General features: G+C 39.9%; 1 protein-coding gene and 1 long non-coding RNA gene across 4 annotated transcripts in view; one reads left to right on the top strand and one right to left on the bottom strand.

The window, feature by feature from the left end:
- The window catches only part of TEX15 (testis expressed 15, meiosis and synapsis associated), a 68,082-nt gene that overhangs the window by 20,275 nt on the left and 28,352 nt on the right, over positions 1–19,455 (bottom strand). For 2 of the 3 annotated variants that reach the window (XM_043544545.1, XM_043544544.1), the window contains exon 6: positions 398–8,340. The exons of the other annotated variant lie outside the window; for it this stretch is intronic. In XM_043544545.1, coding sequence (XP_043400480.1) covers positions 398–8,340 — 7,943 coding nt within the window. The remainder of the gene's footprint in view (positions 1–397; positions 8,341–19,455) is intronic. 3 annotated transcript variants of the gene reach the window in all.
- On the top strand, positions 7,139–18,607 carry LOC119566061. Its single transcript, XR_005225045.2, has 2 exons — positions 7,139–7,275; positions 17,799–18,607. It is a non-coding gene; the product is annotated as an uncharacterized LOC119566061 (long non-coding RNA).

The following is a 19,455-nucleotide window of genomic DNA, read 5'->3' on the forward strand; positions in this document are numbered from 1 at the left end:
TAGCCTAGCAGGCTGATGCTGATTCAGCATTCTACAAGTGGTAAATTCAGATTTTTTAAAATTGACTCTACCTTATCTAGTAAAAAAAAATCTTATTTTGAGGGTGAAAGAAAAACAACATTAGAGATTTCTTAGCCCAAAAACACTGTTACAAACTAATGACCTTTCCTCACTGGCAAAGACAGACCTGTCAGTTCTTTAAGATCAGTTTAAGCCTTGGGAATAATATAGATGAGAGAGTTTACTTTTTTGCTCTAAATTCAAACCTGGAATCATTCATCTCCACAAAGCACAATCTGATGCACACCTCTGCCCTTAACTCAGGATCCGTATGTAACTAGCACTACAGTTCTCTTTTAAAGATAACGCATTTTGAAGTATTAAGGAATGATCTTACCTTTTGTTTTTTGCAGCTGGAAGGAGAAGAGCTTTCTGTATACTCAGGAGTGTCTCCATGTGAGGACACAAAACTAGGTCTTTTTTGCTGGGGCGGAGAGCTAGCTTTGATGACATACACTGCATCTTGAGTTTCACAGACACTTTTTTTAGTTTTAGTCAGATGCATTTTCATGTCTCCCTTTCTTTTTAACTGGCAGGTCTTTCTCCAATTATTTAGCATCTGATATATCAGAAGAGAGAGGACGGATTTACCTTTTTTGGCACAAGCAAACTTCATAAGCTCAATGGTTTTCATGATTTTCATAATATGAGCCATTTTTCCTAAATCTTTCCTGGCAGCCAACATCAAATTTTCAAGCAACAAAGAAAACTGGTTGTAGTTGTAGTCTAATTCAGTCACAGTATTCCCATAGTTTACAGATATGGTATAAGGTACACACTCAACATACGTGAAGATAGAAGGCTTCGAATTTTGTATTAATTCTCTTGTTTCTGAAAGTTCTGAAAGTTCTCTGGTGAGAAGATGAAGTGCATAAGAGCTGTTTATGGTTTCTGCATAGTTGCAAATAATATCCAGTTCACTCTTAAGATCAGAGATGGCAGACTCTACAGTTTTACAAAGGTTGTCCATTGAATTATCCTTCAGAAATGAAAAGGAAGACATTTTCTTTTGGCAATGTACCAATTCAGGAAGAAGCGATAAATCAAACCACAACAAGCTTCGAAATCTTTGTTCATCTATTTTTCTTGCTATTGAATTTTTAAGGAAGTGAACTGTTTCATACATCATTAGTACTTCAATGTAAGTCTCAACAGCTTCAGGCTTTAAAATTATAGCATTAATGCCATCATTTTTCATTGTGTCTAGCACATTTTGCTCTGTGATCAAGATTTTATTGACATCCTCCTCCTGCAAAATCTGAAAATACATTTTTAAGCTTTCTAAATGTTCTGTACATCTGAGCATTAGCTGCTGTAACTTCTTGAGGTCTGCAAACTGAGCTTCATCTAATATTTCTCCAACACAGCAAATATCAGGATGTGAAAGCAAAACATTGAGGAAGTCAGAGTTTTCATCTCCATGTTTGCCTTTGTTTTCACAATATTTTGACTTTTCTGTATCATTTTTCTTCTCAGTAATGTTGTTAGATTTTTCAGTTCTAAACTCTTCTGCCACATGTTCATAAACTTCATACAGCCTGGAGAGAGCATCTTGGTTTATTTTGCACAGAAGTTGTTTTTTCTTATCGGGAGAGGCTTTATTTAACAACAGATGTCTGTCTTTCCATACAAGACTTTTAGCAGCATCAAAAAATATATGCTCAAGGCCAAAGAGTGAAGCTTTCATATTCATTGATTCACAGGCCTTTATAAAGCTTATCTTTGTGGAGATAATTTCCATTATAACCCACAGATGGTCCTCTTTTTCTGCATAGGAGTGAGCATCTGGAAGGTTCCTATACGTATTTATCAGTTCCACAGCACTTTTCCTTACAGTTTCCAAATCTTCTAAAGTATCTCCAAAGTTAACTCCACAAGTAAAAGGCACAGAGAGGAAAAAATCTAAGCAATCAGAATTCTGTTGTATCACAGCTTCACACTCATCAATCTCTCGTCTGAATTTCAAGAATGCATAGTAAGATTTGTTTTCCCACCTTGTTTTTTCAAAGAGCTCTAATAACTGTCTACGGTAGCTCTGTAGCTCACGAAAAACATTGTATTTCAGCCTTCTTTGGAAAGCTGGAAAGAAACTGGATTGTTGTTGATACCCTGATGGCCTACCAAGCAGTTCCCCGTACAGTGAACCATCATACCAAAGCAAGCTTCGGAAAGTTGGCTCCCTTTCTAGAAAGCACTTTTTGTTTTCAATGAACTGAATTGTTTCCATTATCATTTGGAGTTCCACCAGCGAATCTACAGCATGTGATTTTAACTTCGATTTACAGTTAGTCCATAGCTTTTTTTCAACCAGTAACTCTCGAGAAACCAAGATGTGCTTAAATGAGCACCCTTGCTTTTCCTCAAAAGCTTTAACAAATGAAGGAAGAAGGTTATCACAAACTGTAATCTGTTCCTGTAACATTTTCAGAGATGATGTTTCATCTGCTTTTTGTAAAATATTTGATATTTCAGTTATGAAAGCAAGAGATTTCAGTTCTGTCCCAACTCCTCTATGCTTGTTTTTACTATTGAGGCCCTTACATTTGTTAGGATCATCACCTGAGAGATTATCTGCATTCAGTTTAGCCATATGGGCTGTAAGATGCTGATGTGTTTTGCTTGGTGAAGCATCATGAACCCCGGTAATGTTTGGAATACCTTGTTTTGCCACAATTCCTGATTTCAACTCTGAGTTAATTTGGCGATCTTTGTTAGTGCTTTCTTTCCAATCTTCATTTCTTTTGGCAAATTTCTTATCAATTGGCTTCCTTAGGACAGGTGCAGTGAAAGCACTGCTGCTGTTTGAAGAACTCTGAATGCATCTGGATTCCTTATTACACCTAGCGTGACCTTCACTGTGTGTTATGCTCTTTTGTTCCAAAACGACCTTAGCAGAGGATCTCCCAGGTACATCTTTTAGCAAATACAGATTTACAGGTGATTTCACTTTGCTTTCCATTAGCCCCGTTTCCTTTATTTTTGGAAACGTATTCTGTCCAACTTCCTGTGAAATGTATTGATTTGAAAACGGGGTCAGAGCATTGTATACTAATGACTCAGAAGATACATTCTTTAAATTCTCTGTCTCTATATTATTTTCTCTCTTATACAAATTTTTTGCCAGTGGTTCCAATTTGATAGTCTCGGTAACATGTGCCTCCTTTTCAGCTACTTTACTGCAATTACTCAGACAACGCATGTCTGAATATGAAGTTTCTTTTCTGTCATAGCCTCTATCTTGCGGCTGTCCGCTGAGAGGTACTGTTGGCGTTTCAAAAGAATGGGTTTCTAAAATTCTCTCAGATGAAATGTTTGAGCTTATTTTCAAAGATGCACCTTTAGCACTAATAATTTCATGGTCTAATGGAACTTGAGATACGCTGGTCTCATGTTTTCCTCCTGCTGCAGGCATCTGCCTCATTGAGCCTGAAGAAAAGTTTCCAATACCAACACTCTGATTTGTGGACATACCCTCACTGCCAGCAGAAAACACAGTCTCTTTTTCAGTAGAAAGAATACTGTCCAGGTTTTTGTGAGTGGCGGAGAGTGTGGAAACACCTTGCTTGTTGGTGTTTGCATTTAAACAGCTCTCTGCAGCTGTTTTTAATAGTGATGTATGTATGACAGCATTCATCTTTACATTAGTCTTACAAGCTCCATCTTTTCTTTTGTCTGTACAAAATTCTACAGAATCATCCTTTTCGACAGGCAAGCTCAAAGGTCTTGAGATATTTTTGTTGTTAAATGTATTTGCTTCAGAGATATGGTCTTGTCCTGTTACACTGCCACATTTTCCAGCAGTCCCTTGAATATGAATTTTAGATGAAACATTTACAAAAACCTTGTGCTCCTTATTAGTTAGTTCCGTATCTTCTAGCCCAATGGTGTCTAAACCTAGAGAGTTTTCAGAGTCTGTTTGAAGTTCCGTTATTCTTCTCGTATCTCTCACATTGTCACCCTCAAAAGCCAAATATGCCTTGCATGTAGCAGCCGAAAACTGACTACAAGTTACTGAAGAAGCCACAGGTAAGTCAGATTTACAATGACGCATCTGACTTATAATATCTTTCAACACAACCGGTGCACAACCTGTAGTGGACCTTGCGTGCATGTCTTCCTCTGAAACCATTTCTCTCATTTTATCCCCTTTATTTTTAAACCTTTGTTTTATTGGCAAACATGTAACTGTGTCACTTGCTTTCTTAAACGCTACAGTTCGTTTATTTTCCTTCATGTTATACTTTCTTTTCTGAGAAAAGTGAGCAGAAGAATACTTCCCAGTTGTCAAGAAACTATGACCTTCAAGATCACAGCTTTCCCATAAGTCGTTACATATTATTTCATAACATTTTGGTAAGGGACCCTTTTGTCTTTTCTCTCCAACTTTAGTTACAATTTTTAGAGATTTGAGAACTCTCCTCTGAGCTTTCCTTAAGTGAAACATAGCACCATCTATTTTTTTGGATAGACGCTTACTTTTGCATAAGGATGCTTCACTACAAAGAGTATTTAGAACATTTTTAATGTGTTTTTCAGACTGTGCAAGTGTTTTCATTCGTCCCTCAAACAATAAAGAAAACATTTCAGATGAATAGTGTTCTCTCTTTTTACCACAAAGTTTTGGATTTCTGTATATAGGTGAACGTGTTGAAGCTTTCTGAGGCCTCATTTTATTTGTTAGAGATTTATTACGTGGATGCTTTCTCTTAACTTTTGATTGCACACCTTTTTTACTCTTAAATTCATTACTATTATCTTTTGGTTTTGTACCATAAAAGCTACTTACTTTATTCAATACATCAGAAACAGTAACAGGTACAGTGAAAGTTTTGCTTTCTTTTTCAGGCATATGACTGTCTGCCTCATGAACACAGATAGGTAGGCATGTTTCCATTTTATTTGTAAGATCCAAATTCTGTATATATTCTTCACTTCTTTGCTCTCCTGACAATTCCATATTGACTTCTAATCCTGGAGATTCAATTGCACATCTCCACATCTCTCTTGCAATTCCAATGTTGGGGGGGCTGAATCCTGATTTAAGTATGTTGGTTACTGTAATTTGTAAGTCAGGCCACACAGTTGCACTTAAAGATTCTGTTTTATCTTCCTTTGTGCAAGATTTTTTCCCTGACGAACAATGATCTTCACTTTTCTCTAATATCTTCTGGCTGGTGTTTCCAGATAAACTTTCCCAGTCTATACGATCTGTCAAGTACTGATACAGTGAATCAACCTCCTCATCAGATCCACCTTCATGACTATGTGGATTTTGTGGTACTGAGAGAGATTCCTCATGCTGCTCCAGAGAAATTTCAATCTCACTTTCAAATTCCAAGTCCTGGAGAAAAATATCCTCACATTTCTCCTCCATCATCTGTTTAAATATTTCCTGCACGCTATTTTCATGGCAAGATGAGTTTTTCTCAGAAACATGTGTTTCCTGAGGTTTGGAACATCCCCTTTCTTCGTGTTCCACATTTCCAGAAGGCATGGATATGGTGGTGATTAGCATAACAGTATTCTGCTCCTCCCATTGATGAGCCTCTGGCAGTGCTATAGATCTGCAAAACTCTGCTGTGGCAGACAACTCTTCTGATTCTCTTTTGTTATCTGGAATCATTCCCTTTTCCTTTACAGAAGTGGTAATATTTTCTGTTTCCATCAAATATGCTCCTGTTAATGCATATCCTTCTTCAAAAATTAAGTTTAAATCAGAATCTGATCTTTTTAAATCCAGAATATGAGGAGTGTCACAAACTTCCAGCCAGACTCCTGGGACGTTGCTAAATTCTTTTTCAAGTTGGCATGTGTGCATTTGATTGAAATCATGAACATTTATATCGGTCCCCATTTCCTGATTACAGATCCAACTCTGCTCTTCATCTAAAAATGCAGCTCCAGAAGCATCACTCTCTTTGCTATCCCTGCAGAAATATTTGTCTAATGACACTGGCTCATTTTCTCCAAGGAAACATAAGCATTCTTTATTGAAGCAACCTCTCAATACTTTGTCTGTTCTGCAGATAGCATGAGACAAATATATCTGGTCATTCACTGTTTCTTTGATGGAAGAATTGTCTTTTACTTCTTTTATAGCATCTTCTCTTTTACCTACGCAATTTTTGTTTGTAATTTCAGTTGCTGAATATATTAATTTATGGGCCTTTATAGGGCCTTCATCAACATTGGCTTTTTCAGAAAGCAAAGTGTCTTGAAGCTTACTTTGGTGAAAGTTTTCTTCACCAACCATTTGATCACTAGGAACAGATTCACAAGCAACATGATGACAGACACACTTGTCCTCTTCCACTTTGGCATATTGTTTTCTCATAGCATGTTTAAAAAGATGCATTTTTCCATGGACACCACTGTCTAAAGTATAATCCTGTGTATCAAAACCCTCACTATTAACTTCATATTCACTGTTTGAGGTCAAAGTATTTTCAGCATATGTTAAGTAAGAATCTGTTGAACTGTTTCCTATTGCAGAAGTATAATTATTTTCTTGTAACTGGTTATGCGTTTTCCCAGTATATTCTGTCTTGCCTTCATGAGATTTAATATTTTCAGGATGTTGGATGCCTATGTTCATGCCTTTATCATCATGCAAAGACTGTTCAGGAGTATGTATTTGATTATCCTCAAGTACTGTTAAATTAATAGATTGTGATTCCTTAAATTTCTGCCCTCCTTTCATTGAGGCATATTTATCCCATTTAGAATGGTTCAGTTGTGCTGATCCCTGCCCTTTATCATGTTTCTTAAGTGGGTAAAGACCATTACACACTCGATGGGAAATCTTAGATTTTTTATCTGCATTATTTTTGTTCTGTGCTACTGATATTTTGCCCTGCCTCCACGCATGAGACAGAGATGAGTGTGACCTTTGTTTTTCTCTTTTTTTGAGGTCCTCTGCAGGCGCTTTCTTTGAATTTTTGTTTTGACAATCTACAGAGAAGAAAGAGAAAATATTCCCTACCACTGACGGCGTATGGTGATTGGAACCCTTTTGCGATCTGGAATACTGGCAGCTGCTTGAATCTGCAATTCTGTGAGGCATGGCTTCAGAGTGTGTGTTGCAGGCAAAGTTAGCAGGTACCACTGATGCAACTGACTTTCCAACTGACACAGACGAGCACTTCTGATCAGGAGGAGGATCATTATGCCTTAACTTTTTAGTGAAACTTAAGTTCTTTTTGCTATCATGAACAGGTAAATGCTTTATATTGTTCTTATGAAGATTGGAACTTTTTTCTTTGTAGCAGTGGTCTGCTTTGTCTTTCATGGACAAACTCTCCTGCAAGTCTATCTCAGGTTTTGTATCCCCAAATGGAAAAGATGAACATTTCCTCAGTTGTTCTCCCACAGTAATCTGGTGTGTTTTCAAGTCTTTTCTATCACAGAGACGGTTCTCATTTGTTGTGATGTGCTTTTCTTCAATAACAGTTTTTGAAGCAGCATGTGTGTGAATATCCTGCAATGCAAATGGCTCCACTACTCCTTTATGAAGTTTTGTTACCCTACCAGCCACTTGCTTATTTTCCACAGTGTGTTCTTTGTCTGTATTCACTGTGGATTTAAACTCTTTTATGAAAGCTGTCTCTTTCCGTGATGCTTGCTCCTCATGTCTCTGTCTAAGTTGACCTTGTTTTGGGTCATTAAGCAGAGGAGGTTCTTCAGGTGAAGGTATATTTAAAGTGGCTGATATTTTCATTTCTGAGTTGAGATATTCCAGCCCATTCTCAGATGTTGAATTCCCATGAAAAACTGCCTCAGTGTTTTGTTTTCCTGAGTTTCCTTCTCTTTTCTTTAGTCTTGGATCCATAATGAGTCTTGAAGTAATTACAGTACTTGAGTCACTACTACTGTGGGCAGCAGAAACTGTGGTAAAATTATCATCTGAAATAATGCATTTTAGATTCACCTTGTGGTCACTACTAATGCTTCCACTGGTATCTACACCAGCCACAAGCGGCAGACTTGACTCATTTTCTTGCACTTGTGATGAATCCCACCTTCCAGATATGTTATGTTCCACTTGGGTATCATTGGCTTCAGCTACCGAACCATTCCTGTTCAGTGTATTTTCACAGGAGGAAGAAACTTTTGGGCCAGAAGTATTCTCCTCTGAATTTACTTCACTGCAAGAAGAGCTCTCCTCAGGTCTGAAAGCAAGAAAATTTACAGGTTTCCTGAAATGCTCATAGATTATTGTAGCCTGAGCACCTTTACCAATCCTTTTGGCTACTGTACAGTTTTTCCATGAGCCTTGTCTTCCTGTGAAAGCAAGAGGAGAAAAGTGACAATACTCCAGAGTTAAGGCTGCAAGAACAATGTTGCCCCATTTCTAACTTTAAAAAAGCCCAAACACTTTTAATCTGAATTTATTTCATGTTCTGCCTAAAGCATAGGAGAATTCAAAATAGTTGTCAGTGAAGGGGGTGGCTTTTTAACACCTAAATAAAGACATGCCTTTTCTCATCCAGACCCTTGTCATCTTACATCTTTATTACTGCAGCATTCTTTCCTTTGGCCTTGATAAAAGCTTCGCATTTATCCACTCAAAACACTGCTGTGCAAAGATCATTTCCCTTGTTCCTCGTTTTGATCATGTCAACACTTTTTTTGCATCCCTCCATTGGCTCATTCTTTTCCATTACATCAAACACAAATTCCCTGTCTTCACTTCATGGCCCATCCCCACCTTACTTCCCTCTCATTTGCTAACAGTGAATCCACTAACATCTCTCCTCTGCCCGTGATACCAGCCTCCATCACCCACTTGTTATATTTGAAACAAGCACCTTTGCGCTTTCTTCCGTTCTACCAATCACACATGAGAGGAACCCCCCCATAAACATAGAATCACAGAAATGTAGGGCTCCAGCCCCCCTGTACTGGGAGAGAACCAACTATACCTAATATTATTCCTAACAGGTGTTTGTCTAACCTGTTCTTTAAAACCTCCAATGATGGGGATTCAACAACCTCCCTTGGAAGCCTGCTCCAGAACTTAATTACCCGTAAAGTCAGAAGTTTCCTAACATTTAACTTAATTCTTCCTTGCTCCAGATTAAGCCCATTACTTCTTGTCTGACCTTCAGTGGATGTGGAGAACAATTGATCACAGTCTTATTTATAACCGCCCTTAACATATTTGAAGACTTATCAGGTCCTCTCCTCAGCCTTCTTTTCTCAAAACAAAACATGCCCAGTTTTTTAACCTTTCCTCATAGAGCAGGTTTTCTAAACCTTGCATCATTTTTGTTGCTCTCCTCTGGACTTCCCCAGTTTGTCCACATCTTTCTTAAAGAGTGTTACCCAGAACCAAACACACTACTCCAGCTGAGGCCTCACCAGTGCTGAGCAGAGCGGGACAATTACCTCCCATATCATACATATTTGTTAATACGTCCAGAATATTAGCCTTTTTTGCAACTGCATCCCATTGTTGGCTTATATTCAATTTGTGATCCATGATAACCTCCAGATCCTTTTCAGCCGTACTACTGCCGTACCAGTTATTCACCATTTTATATTTGTACATTTGGTTTTTCCATCATAAATGCAGTACTTTGCATTTACCTTTATTGAATTTTATCTTGTTTGATTTCGGACTGAGTCTCCAATTTGTTTAGGTCATTTTGAATTCTAAAGTACATTTTGTCCTCCAAAATGCTTGCCACCTCTCCCAGTTTGGTGTCATCCACAAATTTTATAAATATAATCTCCACTCCATAATCCAAGTCATTAATGAAAATATTGAGTAGTACCAGGTCCAGGACAGACCCTTGTACCACCCCACTAGATATGCCCTACCAGTTGACAGTGAACCACTGATAATTACTCTTTGAGTATAATCTTTCAACCAGTTATGGGCCCACTGTGACCCAAAGCACCCCTGTATTCACATCCTACATACTACGGTGTACATAATCTGTGTACAAAATATGCCTTGTGAGGTATCATTTGAAAAATAACTTCCGGTCAATAATACCATGGTGAAATGTATGTAGAAAAATTATACATAAAGTTATGAAATCCCTCTGTATGACATTATTAGCACATGTTCAAAACCAGACTCCCCTGCCTAGGCAAAAGTTGTTAAACAGGCTTATCCTAAACAAAGGAATGTGTGTTTACCTCAGTTTACATGGAAGTAGTAAACAGGATCATCAAGACAGCAAGGGGATGAGATGGCAGGAAACAGAACAATTTGCATTTCAGTGAACACAAGTGAAAGAGCACAGAGCTTCCTTCATCACAAGACTCCATGTCGCCTTCCTCACAGCTTGAATAGACTTTACTTTGAGGGGTAAAGTTCATTTTAAAAATCCATTTAAAAATTTCAATGGACTACAAAAAGAAAGGCAAAGTGGGTGAGGTATATCTGTTATTGAACCAACTTCGGCTGGTGAGAGCGACAAGCTTTCGAGCCACACAGAGCTCTCCTTCAGTTGTGGGAAAGGTACTCCAAGCATCACAGCTAAATGCAAGGTAGAACAGATTGTTTAGCATAAGAAGTTAGCACATATTCTAAGGGACCATTGAAGGTGCAGTGAGTACAGAGCCAGAAGAGTACCCAGAAGTCACCTACTACAGGACAGGCCCAACAAAGAAAATAACAGAACGCCACTAGCCATCACCTTCAGCCCCCAACTAAAACCTCTCCAACGCATCATCAAGGATCTACAACTTATCCTGAAGGACGACCCATCACTCTCACAGATCTTGGGAGACAGGCCAGTCCTTGCTTACAGACAGGCCCCCATCCTGAAGCAAATACTCACCAGCAACCACACACCACACAACAGAACCACTAACCCAGGAACCTATCCTTGCAACAAAGCCCGTTGCCAACTGTGTCCACATATCTATTCAGGGGACACCATCATAGGGCCTAATCACATCAGCCACACTATCAGAGGCTCGTTCACCTGCACATCTACCAATGTGATATATGCCATCATGTGCCAGCAATGCCCCTCTGCCATGTACATTGGTCAAACGGGACAGTCTCTACGTAAAAGAATAAATGGACACAAATCAGACGTCAAGAATTATAACATTCAAAAACCAGTTGGAGAACACTTCAATCTCTTTGGTCACTCGATTACAGACCTAAAAGTTGCAATTCTTCAACAAAAAAACTTCAAAAACAGACTCCAACGAGGGACTGCTGAATTGGAATTAATTTGCAAACTGGATACAATTAACTTAGGCTTGAATAGAGACTGGGAGTGGATGGGTCATTACACAAAGTAAAAGTATTTCCCCATGTTTATTCGCCCCCTCCACCGCCCACTGTTCCTCAGACGTTCTTGTCAACTGCTGGAAATGGCCCACCTTGATTATCACTACAAAAGGTTCCCCCCCCCTCCCCGCTCTCCTGCTGGTAATAGCTCACCTTAAGTGATCACTCTTGTTACAGTGTGTATGGTAACACCCATTGTTTCATGTTCTCTATGTATATAAATCTCCCCACTGTATTTTCCACTGCATGCATCCGATGAAGTGAGCTGTAGCTCACGAAAGCTTATGCTCAAATAAATTTGTTTGTCTCTAAGGTGCCACAAGTACTCCTTTTCTTTTTCCCAATAGAGTGGAGTATCTTTCCCAATACCTTTCCCAGACCTCAAGAAGAGCTCTGTGGCTCAAAAGCTTGTCTCTCTCACCAACTGAAGTTGGTCCACTAAAAGATATTACCTTACGCACCTTGTCTCTCTAATATCCTGGGACTGGCACAGCTACAACGACGCTGCATACAAAAGAAAGGGGCAGAGAACCCAAGTTCTCTCTTTCACCTAAGATGACAAAGCACCTTTGGGCCTCTGCGAGAGATCCTGACCAAGGAGAGGGTCAGCCACCATCTTGCTGGAAAATGATGGATGAGAAAGGCCATCTGAAACAAAGCCTTGAACCAAAACTTGCTAAATTAAGTTTTAGACTTTTAGATGTGTGTTTTCACTTTAATTTGCTTGTAAGCCTTTCTAAACTTGATCTCTTATACTTGAACTCATTTAAAATTTTATCTTCTTTTGTTAATAAACTTGTTCTATTATTAATCTAAACCAACAGTGCTATATGTTTGTATTGAAGTGAATATCAGCCCTTGTTGTTCTCTCTTGCCACAGGGGGCAGGACAAGAGGCAATGACTTAAAACTACAGCATAGCAGATTTTGATTAAATCTCAGGAAAAATTTCCTAACTGTAAGAACAGTAGGACAATGAAACAGACTGCCTAGGGAAGTCATGGCAGCTCCTTCACTGGAGGTTTTCAAAAGGAGGCTGGAGCCATCTGTCTTGGATGGTTTAGAGCCAACAAATCCTGCATCTTGGCAGGGGGTTAGATTAGATGATGCTTGTCGTCCCTTCTAACCCTGTGGTTCTATGGTTCTAATTACTCCCACAGTTAAAAATGTACACCTTATTTCCAGTCTGAATTTATCTAGTTTCAACTTCCAGCACTTGGATCATGTTATAGCTTTCTCTGCTAGACCAAAGAGCCCATTATTAAATATTTGTTCCCATGCAGCTATAAGAAAAGGAGTACTTGTGGCACCTTAGAGACGAACAAATTTATTTGAGCATAAGCTTCCGTGAGCTACAGCTCATTTCATCGGATGCATTCAGTGGAAAATACAGTGGGGAGATTTATATACATAGAGAACATGAAACAATGGGTGTTACCATACACACTGTAACGAGAGTGATCACTTAAGGTGAGCTATTACCAGCAGGAGAGCAGGGGAGGGGGGAACCTTTTGTAGTGATAATCAAGGTGGGCCATTTCCAGCAGTTGACAAGAACGTCTGAAGAACAGTGGGCGGTGGAGGGGGCGAATAAACATGGGGAAATACTTTTACTTTGTGTAATGACCCATCCACTCCCAGTCTCTATTCAAGCCTAAGTTAATTGTATCCAGTTTGCAAATTAATTCCAATTCAGGAGTCTCTCGTTGGAGTCTGTTTTTGAAGTTTTTTTGTTGAAGAATTGCAACTTTTAGGTCTGTAATCGAGTGACCAAAGAGATTGAAGTGTTCTCCAACTGGTTTTTGAATGTTATAATTCTTGACATCTGATTTGTGTCCATTTATTCTTTTACGTAGAGACTGTCCAGTTTGACCAATGTACATGGCAGAGGGGCATTGCTGGCACATGATGGCATATATCACATTGGTAGATGTGCAGGTGAACGGGCCTCTGATAGTGTGGCTGATGTGATTAGGTCCTATGATGGTGTCCCCTGAATAGATATGTGGACACAGTTGGCAACGGGCTTTGTTGCAAGGATAGGTTCCTGGGTTAGTGGTTCTGTTGTGTGGTGTGTGGTTGCTGGTGAGTATTTGCTTCAGGTTGGGGGGCTGTCTGTAAGCAAGGACTGGCCTCTCTCCCAAGATCTGTGAGAGTGATGGGTCGTCCTTCAGGATAGGTTGTAGATTCTTGATGATGCGTTGGAGAGGTTTTAGTTGGGGGCTGAAGGTGATGGCTAGTGGCGTTCTGTTATTTTCTTTGTTGGGCCTGTTCTGTAGTAGGTGACTTCCGGGTACTCTTCTGGCTCTGTCAATCTGTTTCTTCACTTCAGCAGGTGGGTATTGTAGTTGTAAGAATGCTTGATAGAGATCTTGTAGGTGTTTGTCTCTGTCTGAGGGGTTGGAGCAAATGCGGTTGTATCTTAGAGCTTGGCTGTAGACAATGGATCGTGTGGTGTGGTCTGGATGGAAGCTGGAGGCATGCAGGAAGGAATAGCGGTCAGTAGGTTTCCGGTATAGGGTGGTGTTTATGTGACCATTGCTTATTAGCATCGTAGTGTCCAGGAAGTGGATCTCTTATGTGGACTGGTCCAGGCTGAGGTTGATGGTGGGATGGAAATTGTTGAAATCATGGTGGAATTCCTCAAGGGCTTCTTTTCCATGGGTCCAGATGATGAAGATGTCATCAATGTAGCGCAAGTAGAGTAGGGGCATTAGGGGACGAGAGCTGAGGAAGTGTTGTTCTAAGTCAGCCATAAAAATGTTGGCATACTGTGGGGCCATGCGGGTACCCATAGCAGTGCTGCTGATTTGAAGGTATACATTGTTCCCAAATGTGAAATAGTTATGGGTGAGGACAAAGTCACAAAGTTCAGCCACCAGGTTTGCCGTGACATTATCAGGGATACTGTTCCTGACGGCTTGTAGTCCATCTTTGTGTGGAATGTTGGTGTAGAGGGCTTCTACATCCATAGTGGCTAGGATGGTGTTTTCAGGAAGATCACCGATGGACTGTAGTTTCCTCAGGAAGTCAGTGGTGTCTTGAAGATAGCTGGGAGTGCTGGTAGCGTAGGGCCTGAGGAGGGAGTCTACATAGCCAGACAATCCTGCTGTCAGGGTGCCAATGCCTGAAATGATGGGGCGTCCAGGATTTCCAGGTTTATGGATCTTGGGTAGTAGACAGAATACCCCAGCTCGGATTCCAGGGGTGTGTCTGTGCGGATTTGTTCTTGTGCTTTTTCAGGGAGTTTCTTGAGCAAATGGTGTAGTTTCTTTTGGTAACCCTCAGTGGGAACAGAGGGTAATGGCTTGTAGAAAGTGGTGTTGGAGACCTGCCTAGCAGCCTCTTGTTCATATTCTGACCTATTCATGATGACGACAGCACCTCCTTTGTCAGCCTTTTTGATTATGATGTCAGAGTTGTTTCTGAGGCTGTGGATGACATTGTGTTCTGCACGGCTGAGGTTATGGGGCAAGTGATGCTGCTTTTCCACAATTTCAGCCCTTGCATGTTGGCAGAAGCACTCTATGTAGAAGTCCAGTCTGTTGTTTCGACCTTCAGGAGGAGTCCACCCAGAATCCTTCTTTTTGTAGTCTTGGTAGGAAGGTCTCTGTGGGTTAGTATGTTGTTCAGAGGTGTGTTGGAAACATTCCTTGAGTTGGAGACGTCGAAAATAGGATTCTAGGTCACCACAGCACTGTATCATGTTCGTGGGGGTGGAGGGGCAGAAGGAGAGGCCCCGAGATAGGACAGATTCTTGTGCAGGGCTAAGAGTATAGTTGGATAGATTAACAATATTGCTGGGTGGGTTAAGGGAACCACTGTTGTGGCCCCTTGTGGCATGTAGTAGTTTAGATAGTTTAGTGTCCTTTTTCTTTTGTAGAGAAGCAAAGTGTGTGTTGTAAATGGCTTGTCTAGTTTTTGTAAAGTCCAGCCACAAGGAAGTTTGTGTGGAAGGTTGATTTTTTATGAGAGTATCCAGTTTTGAGAGCATCCTCTACAGCAACATCCTCTACAGCAAACAGGGAAAGATTAAGAATGACCTCTCAAAACTGGATACTCTCATAAAAAACCAACCTTCCACACAAACTTCCTCGTTTGCTTTGCACCCTGTTTACCAAGTGATCCAGATCGCTCTGTGTCAGTGACCTGTCCTCTTCATTATTAACCACTCCCACAATTTTTAGGTCATCTGCAAACTTATCAGTGATGATATTATGTTTTCTCCCAGGCCACTGATAAAAATGTTGAACAGTATAAGATCAAGAACCAATCACTGTGGGACCCTACAAGAAACTTGCCCATTTCATGATGATTCCCCATTTATAATTACATTTTGTGACCTATCAGTTAGCCAGGTTTTAATCTATTTAATGTGTGCCATATAAATTTTATATCATTCTACTTTCTTAATCAAAATGTCATGTGGTAGCAAGTCAAATGCCTTACAGAAGTCAAGTATAATACATCAACTCTATTACCTTTATCACCAAATTTATAATCTCATCCAAAAAAAAAGATGTCAAATTAGTTTGACACAATCTATTTTCCATAAACTCACGTTGATTGTGAAATCCTTATGATCCTCCTTTAATTCTTTATTAATCAAGTCCCATATCAGCCACTCCATTATCTTGCCCGGAATTGATGTCAGACTGACAACTCTGTGATTGCCTATGTCATTCCATTTACCCTTCCATTTTAAACATTGGCATAGCATAAGCTTTCTTCCAGTCTTCTGGAATTTCACCAGTGTTCCAAAGCTTCTTGAAAATCAACATTAATGGTCCAGTAAACTCCTCATTCAGCTCTTTATTATAAAGCTTGGATGCAAGTTATCTGCACCGGCTTATTTAAAAATGTCTAACTTTAGTAGCTACTGTTTAACATCCTTCAGGAGATTTTTTGAGGGAGACTCATTGAACAAACTGCAACTCAGTTTAAGATGCATACCACAGGTTACGAGCGGATGGAAGCTAGTTCTGTACATTCACACTTTCCTTGCCTATTTTATTATATCCCTTCATACAGTATCACTGATATTGGGGCAAAAGCCACCGCAGCACATGCCACTGAAAACAACCTTACTGCATCTCTCCACCTCTGTGATGCACCATCAAATCCCATCTGAAAACCTCTCTTTTCTCCTGTTCCTCTAGTATCCCAATTTCTCTCACTCTGTTTATTTATTAACTCTACACATTATTTAACTCTGCAGGGCATTCTGGAATATAGTTTGTATGAAAGAAGCTATCCAAAATACAAATCCTACTGGATAATGATTATATTGTTCTCACGTCCAACACCGCGGTCCAGAGTTACTCCTCTTATTCCTCTTTAAAGTAGAGTCAGAGTTTTCTGTAAATGACAGTCCCCTGACTCAGCAAAAAACACTCCAACCCTGCCAAATCACAGAAAAAAACCCTTCTGTTTTGCAAAATGTCAGATAGCATTTCTGCTTCCGCTTCTATCTACAGCCAAACATTTCTTACTGGGGCAAAGCAAAATTGTTGAGCTGAACAGAGGGGCACTACTAAGGAAGCTAAAACTCTTGTTAAGATTGTAAAGTGACCTAACAAATGTGAAAAAGCATAAAGTGAACAACATTAACACAATATGGTGCACACTCAGCAAAGAGATTTCAGAGGGGTATTAAGTACATCAGCAATTTTAAAACTTTTTTCTTTCTACTGGTCTGTGAAGGCCAGACTAACCACAGGCCACAGATTACACCTACTCACAGTGATGCTCCAGAAGGTCCTGCTCTGACAGTGACAAACCCACCATCAGTGGAGAGCACTGGAGAAGGAGTTCCCTACAGAAGTATGGTAGTCCCCAGACTAAAAAAACAGTGATAATATTCTTACTTCGTGTTCCATAAGGCAGTGGTTCTCCACAAGGGTACGTGTACCCCTGAAGGAATGCTAAGGTCTTCCAGGGGGCATATCAATTCATCTAGATATTTGCCTAGTTTTACTGCAGGCTACATAAAAAGCACTAGTAAAGTCAGTACAAACTAACGTTTTATACAATGACTTGTTTATACTGCTCTATATACTATACACAGAAATGTAAGTATAGTATTTATATTCCAATTGGTTTATTTTATAATTATATGGTGAAAGTGAGAAAGTCAGCAATTTTTCAATAATAGTGTGCTATGACACTTTTGGTTTTTTATGTCTGATTTTGTAAGCATGTAGTTTTAAGTGAGTGGAAACTTGGGGTACGCAAGACAAACCAGACTCCTGAAAGGGGCATAATAGTCTGGGAAGATTGAGAGCTACTGCCATAAGTATAAAATAAGAATATTAAAAATTTGAAAGAATACCATTCGCCCAATTCCCACTTACATCAGTTAAATAACATTGTAATTCTATTGCTTTAATGAAGCTACTCCTGATTTACACGTATATGTATGTTATTTAAGAATCAAATCCAAGCTATTAACCACATACACTTTGATACCTTTATCCCTGCAGGTTGCTCTGGCCTCCATTACTCTTCAAGAGTCACCACCATAGCACGTAGAGTACTGCTGCAGCCAGACCCCAGAGCACCACAAGACAATGGGAACACATCCTGACTCCCAGCATCCTGCAATGGCTCCCTATCAATTGCTAGATCTAAATCAAAACCCTGAGCTTTAAGGGTTTTTGGAATCTGCCTCTCCCTGGGATCACTTTGCTCTCTCCATTACAATGACCTGGTTGCACTCAACTGGACCAATGGAGTTATTAGTGATAAGCTTGATATGTGAAAGCGGTGGTCAGAGACACCTAAGCAGCCAGCCCATTGTGGTAGAACTCCCACCAGACATAGACTGACAATGGATCTCATCACATTTAGATCAAGATGTAAGACTTATCTTTTTGACAGGGTTTTTCCCAATACAAAACCAGGCGCAGTTTGCTATGTGCAGAAATGAAATTACAAAAGAGGAAGAAGAAAGATTTAAAAATAGCCTCAGGTAATATAAGTGCACCTCAACAGCTTTTACGAGAAAAGGAAGCAGAATGCAATCCTGTGGACTACTTGTTCACATATGTAATTTTTGTGTGCATTAAGATACCACTAAATAGGTGCATTGCAGATAGAGATCATGATCAGAAGGAGCTAGGAATCTGTGGTGAGTGTGCATCTAATAATCCCGAAGAAAGAAAATGGGCAAATTTATGTTAACATATTGAATGTCCCTCTTACTCGGTTATTGAGCATGGAGCATATAATACTATTAAAAGAACTGAAGATCACCTTTATATACGTTAAATATGCTTTCTATATCCTTTAAGTCTTTAAAAAAAAACCACAGTGCTTGCAGTCCTGCTGGAGAGAAGTCCTCAATTGTCACCAGTCACTGATCAGTGAACCCAGTTTGGTCCCCCTTCTCCTCACCACCACATAAGTCTCTAGCTTAAAATTATAGGCAAAAAGGTGCACCTCCATTACATTTGGGGACAAATTCTGCCCTCGCATATGCATGCACAACTCCCATCAATTGCAATGGGAGTTGTATGTAAGTGTCTAATGTTGCACTTTGCTTCTTATGTTGTACACTTAAGCAAGTAATTTCTTGACAACTGCAGTCTTGCAACTACCAAGTACAGTTATGCATCCAACTCCAAAAGCAGTTACTGCTTTGGTCAGAGATTTTGTTAATCTCTTCTATAAAACAATAAAGGATTCATCATCAAATATCAGTGATTCAATACTTAACCAAAGATCGATCCCCTCCACACTTTGGGTTCGATTCATAAAGAAACTTAGGTGCAATGCTGCTGACTATTGCCATGCCTAACTTTCAGGCACCTAAAAAATCATGGGGATTCACAAAGCCTGAGTGCAGGACTAGGCTCCGTTTACAATGAATGGGGAGAGATAGGTGCTTCAGAATGGGATACACAAAGGCCAGCACACTTGGCAGCTCCTTGCCTAACACAGCCAGTGGGAGACGCCAACCCCCCACCCCACTAACAAAGAGAGGTAACTAAGTCCGGGCTGCAGGGTAGTGCCTCCCTCTGCTTGGGACTCTCAGTTGCAAACCCTCTCTTGGTGTTAGGTGCCCACACTGTTGGAGGAGAAGGAGCTCCCTCATTATTTTTAGGCCAGTGGTTAGGTACTCACCTGAGATGTGGGAGA

The sequence above is a fragment of the Chelonia mydas genome, chromosome 4 (assembly GCF_015237465.2).
Source record: "Chelonia mydas isolate rCheMyd1 chromosome 4, rCheMyd1.pri.v2, whole genome shotgun sequence".
NCBI lineage: Eukaryota > Metazoa > Chordata > Testudines > Cheloniidae > Chelonia > Chelonia mydas.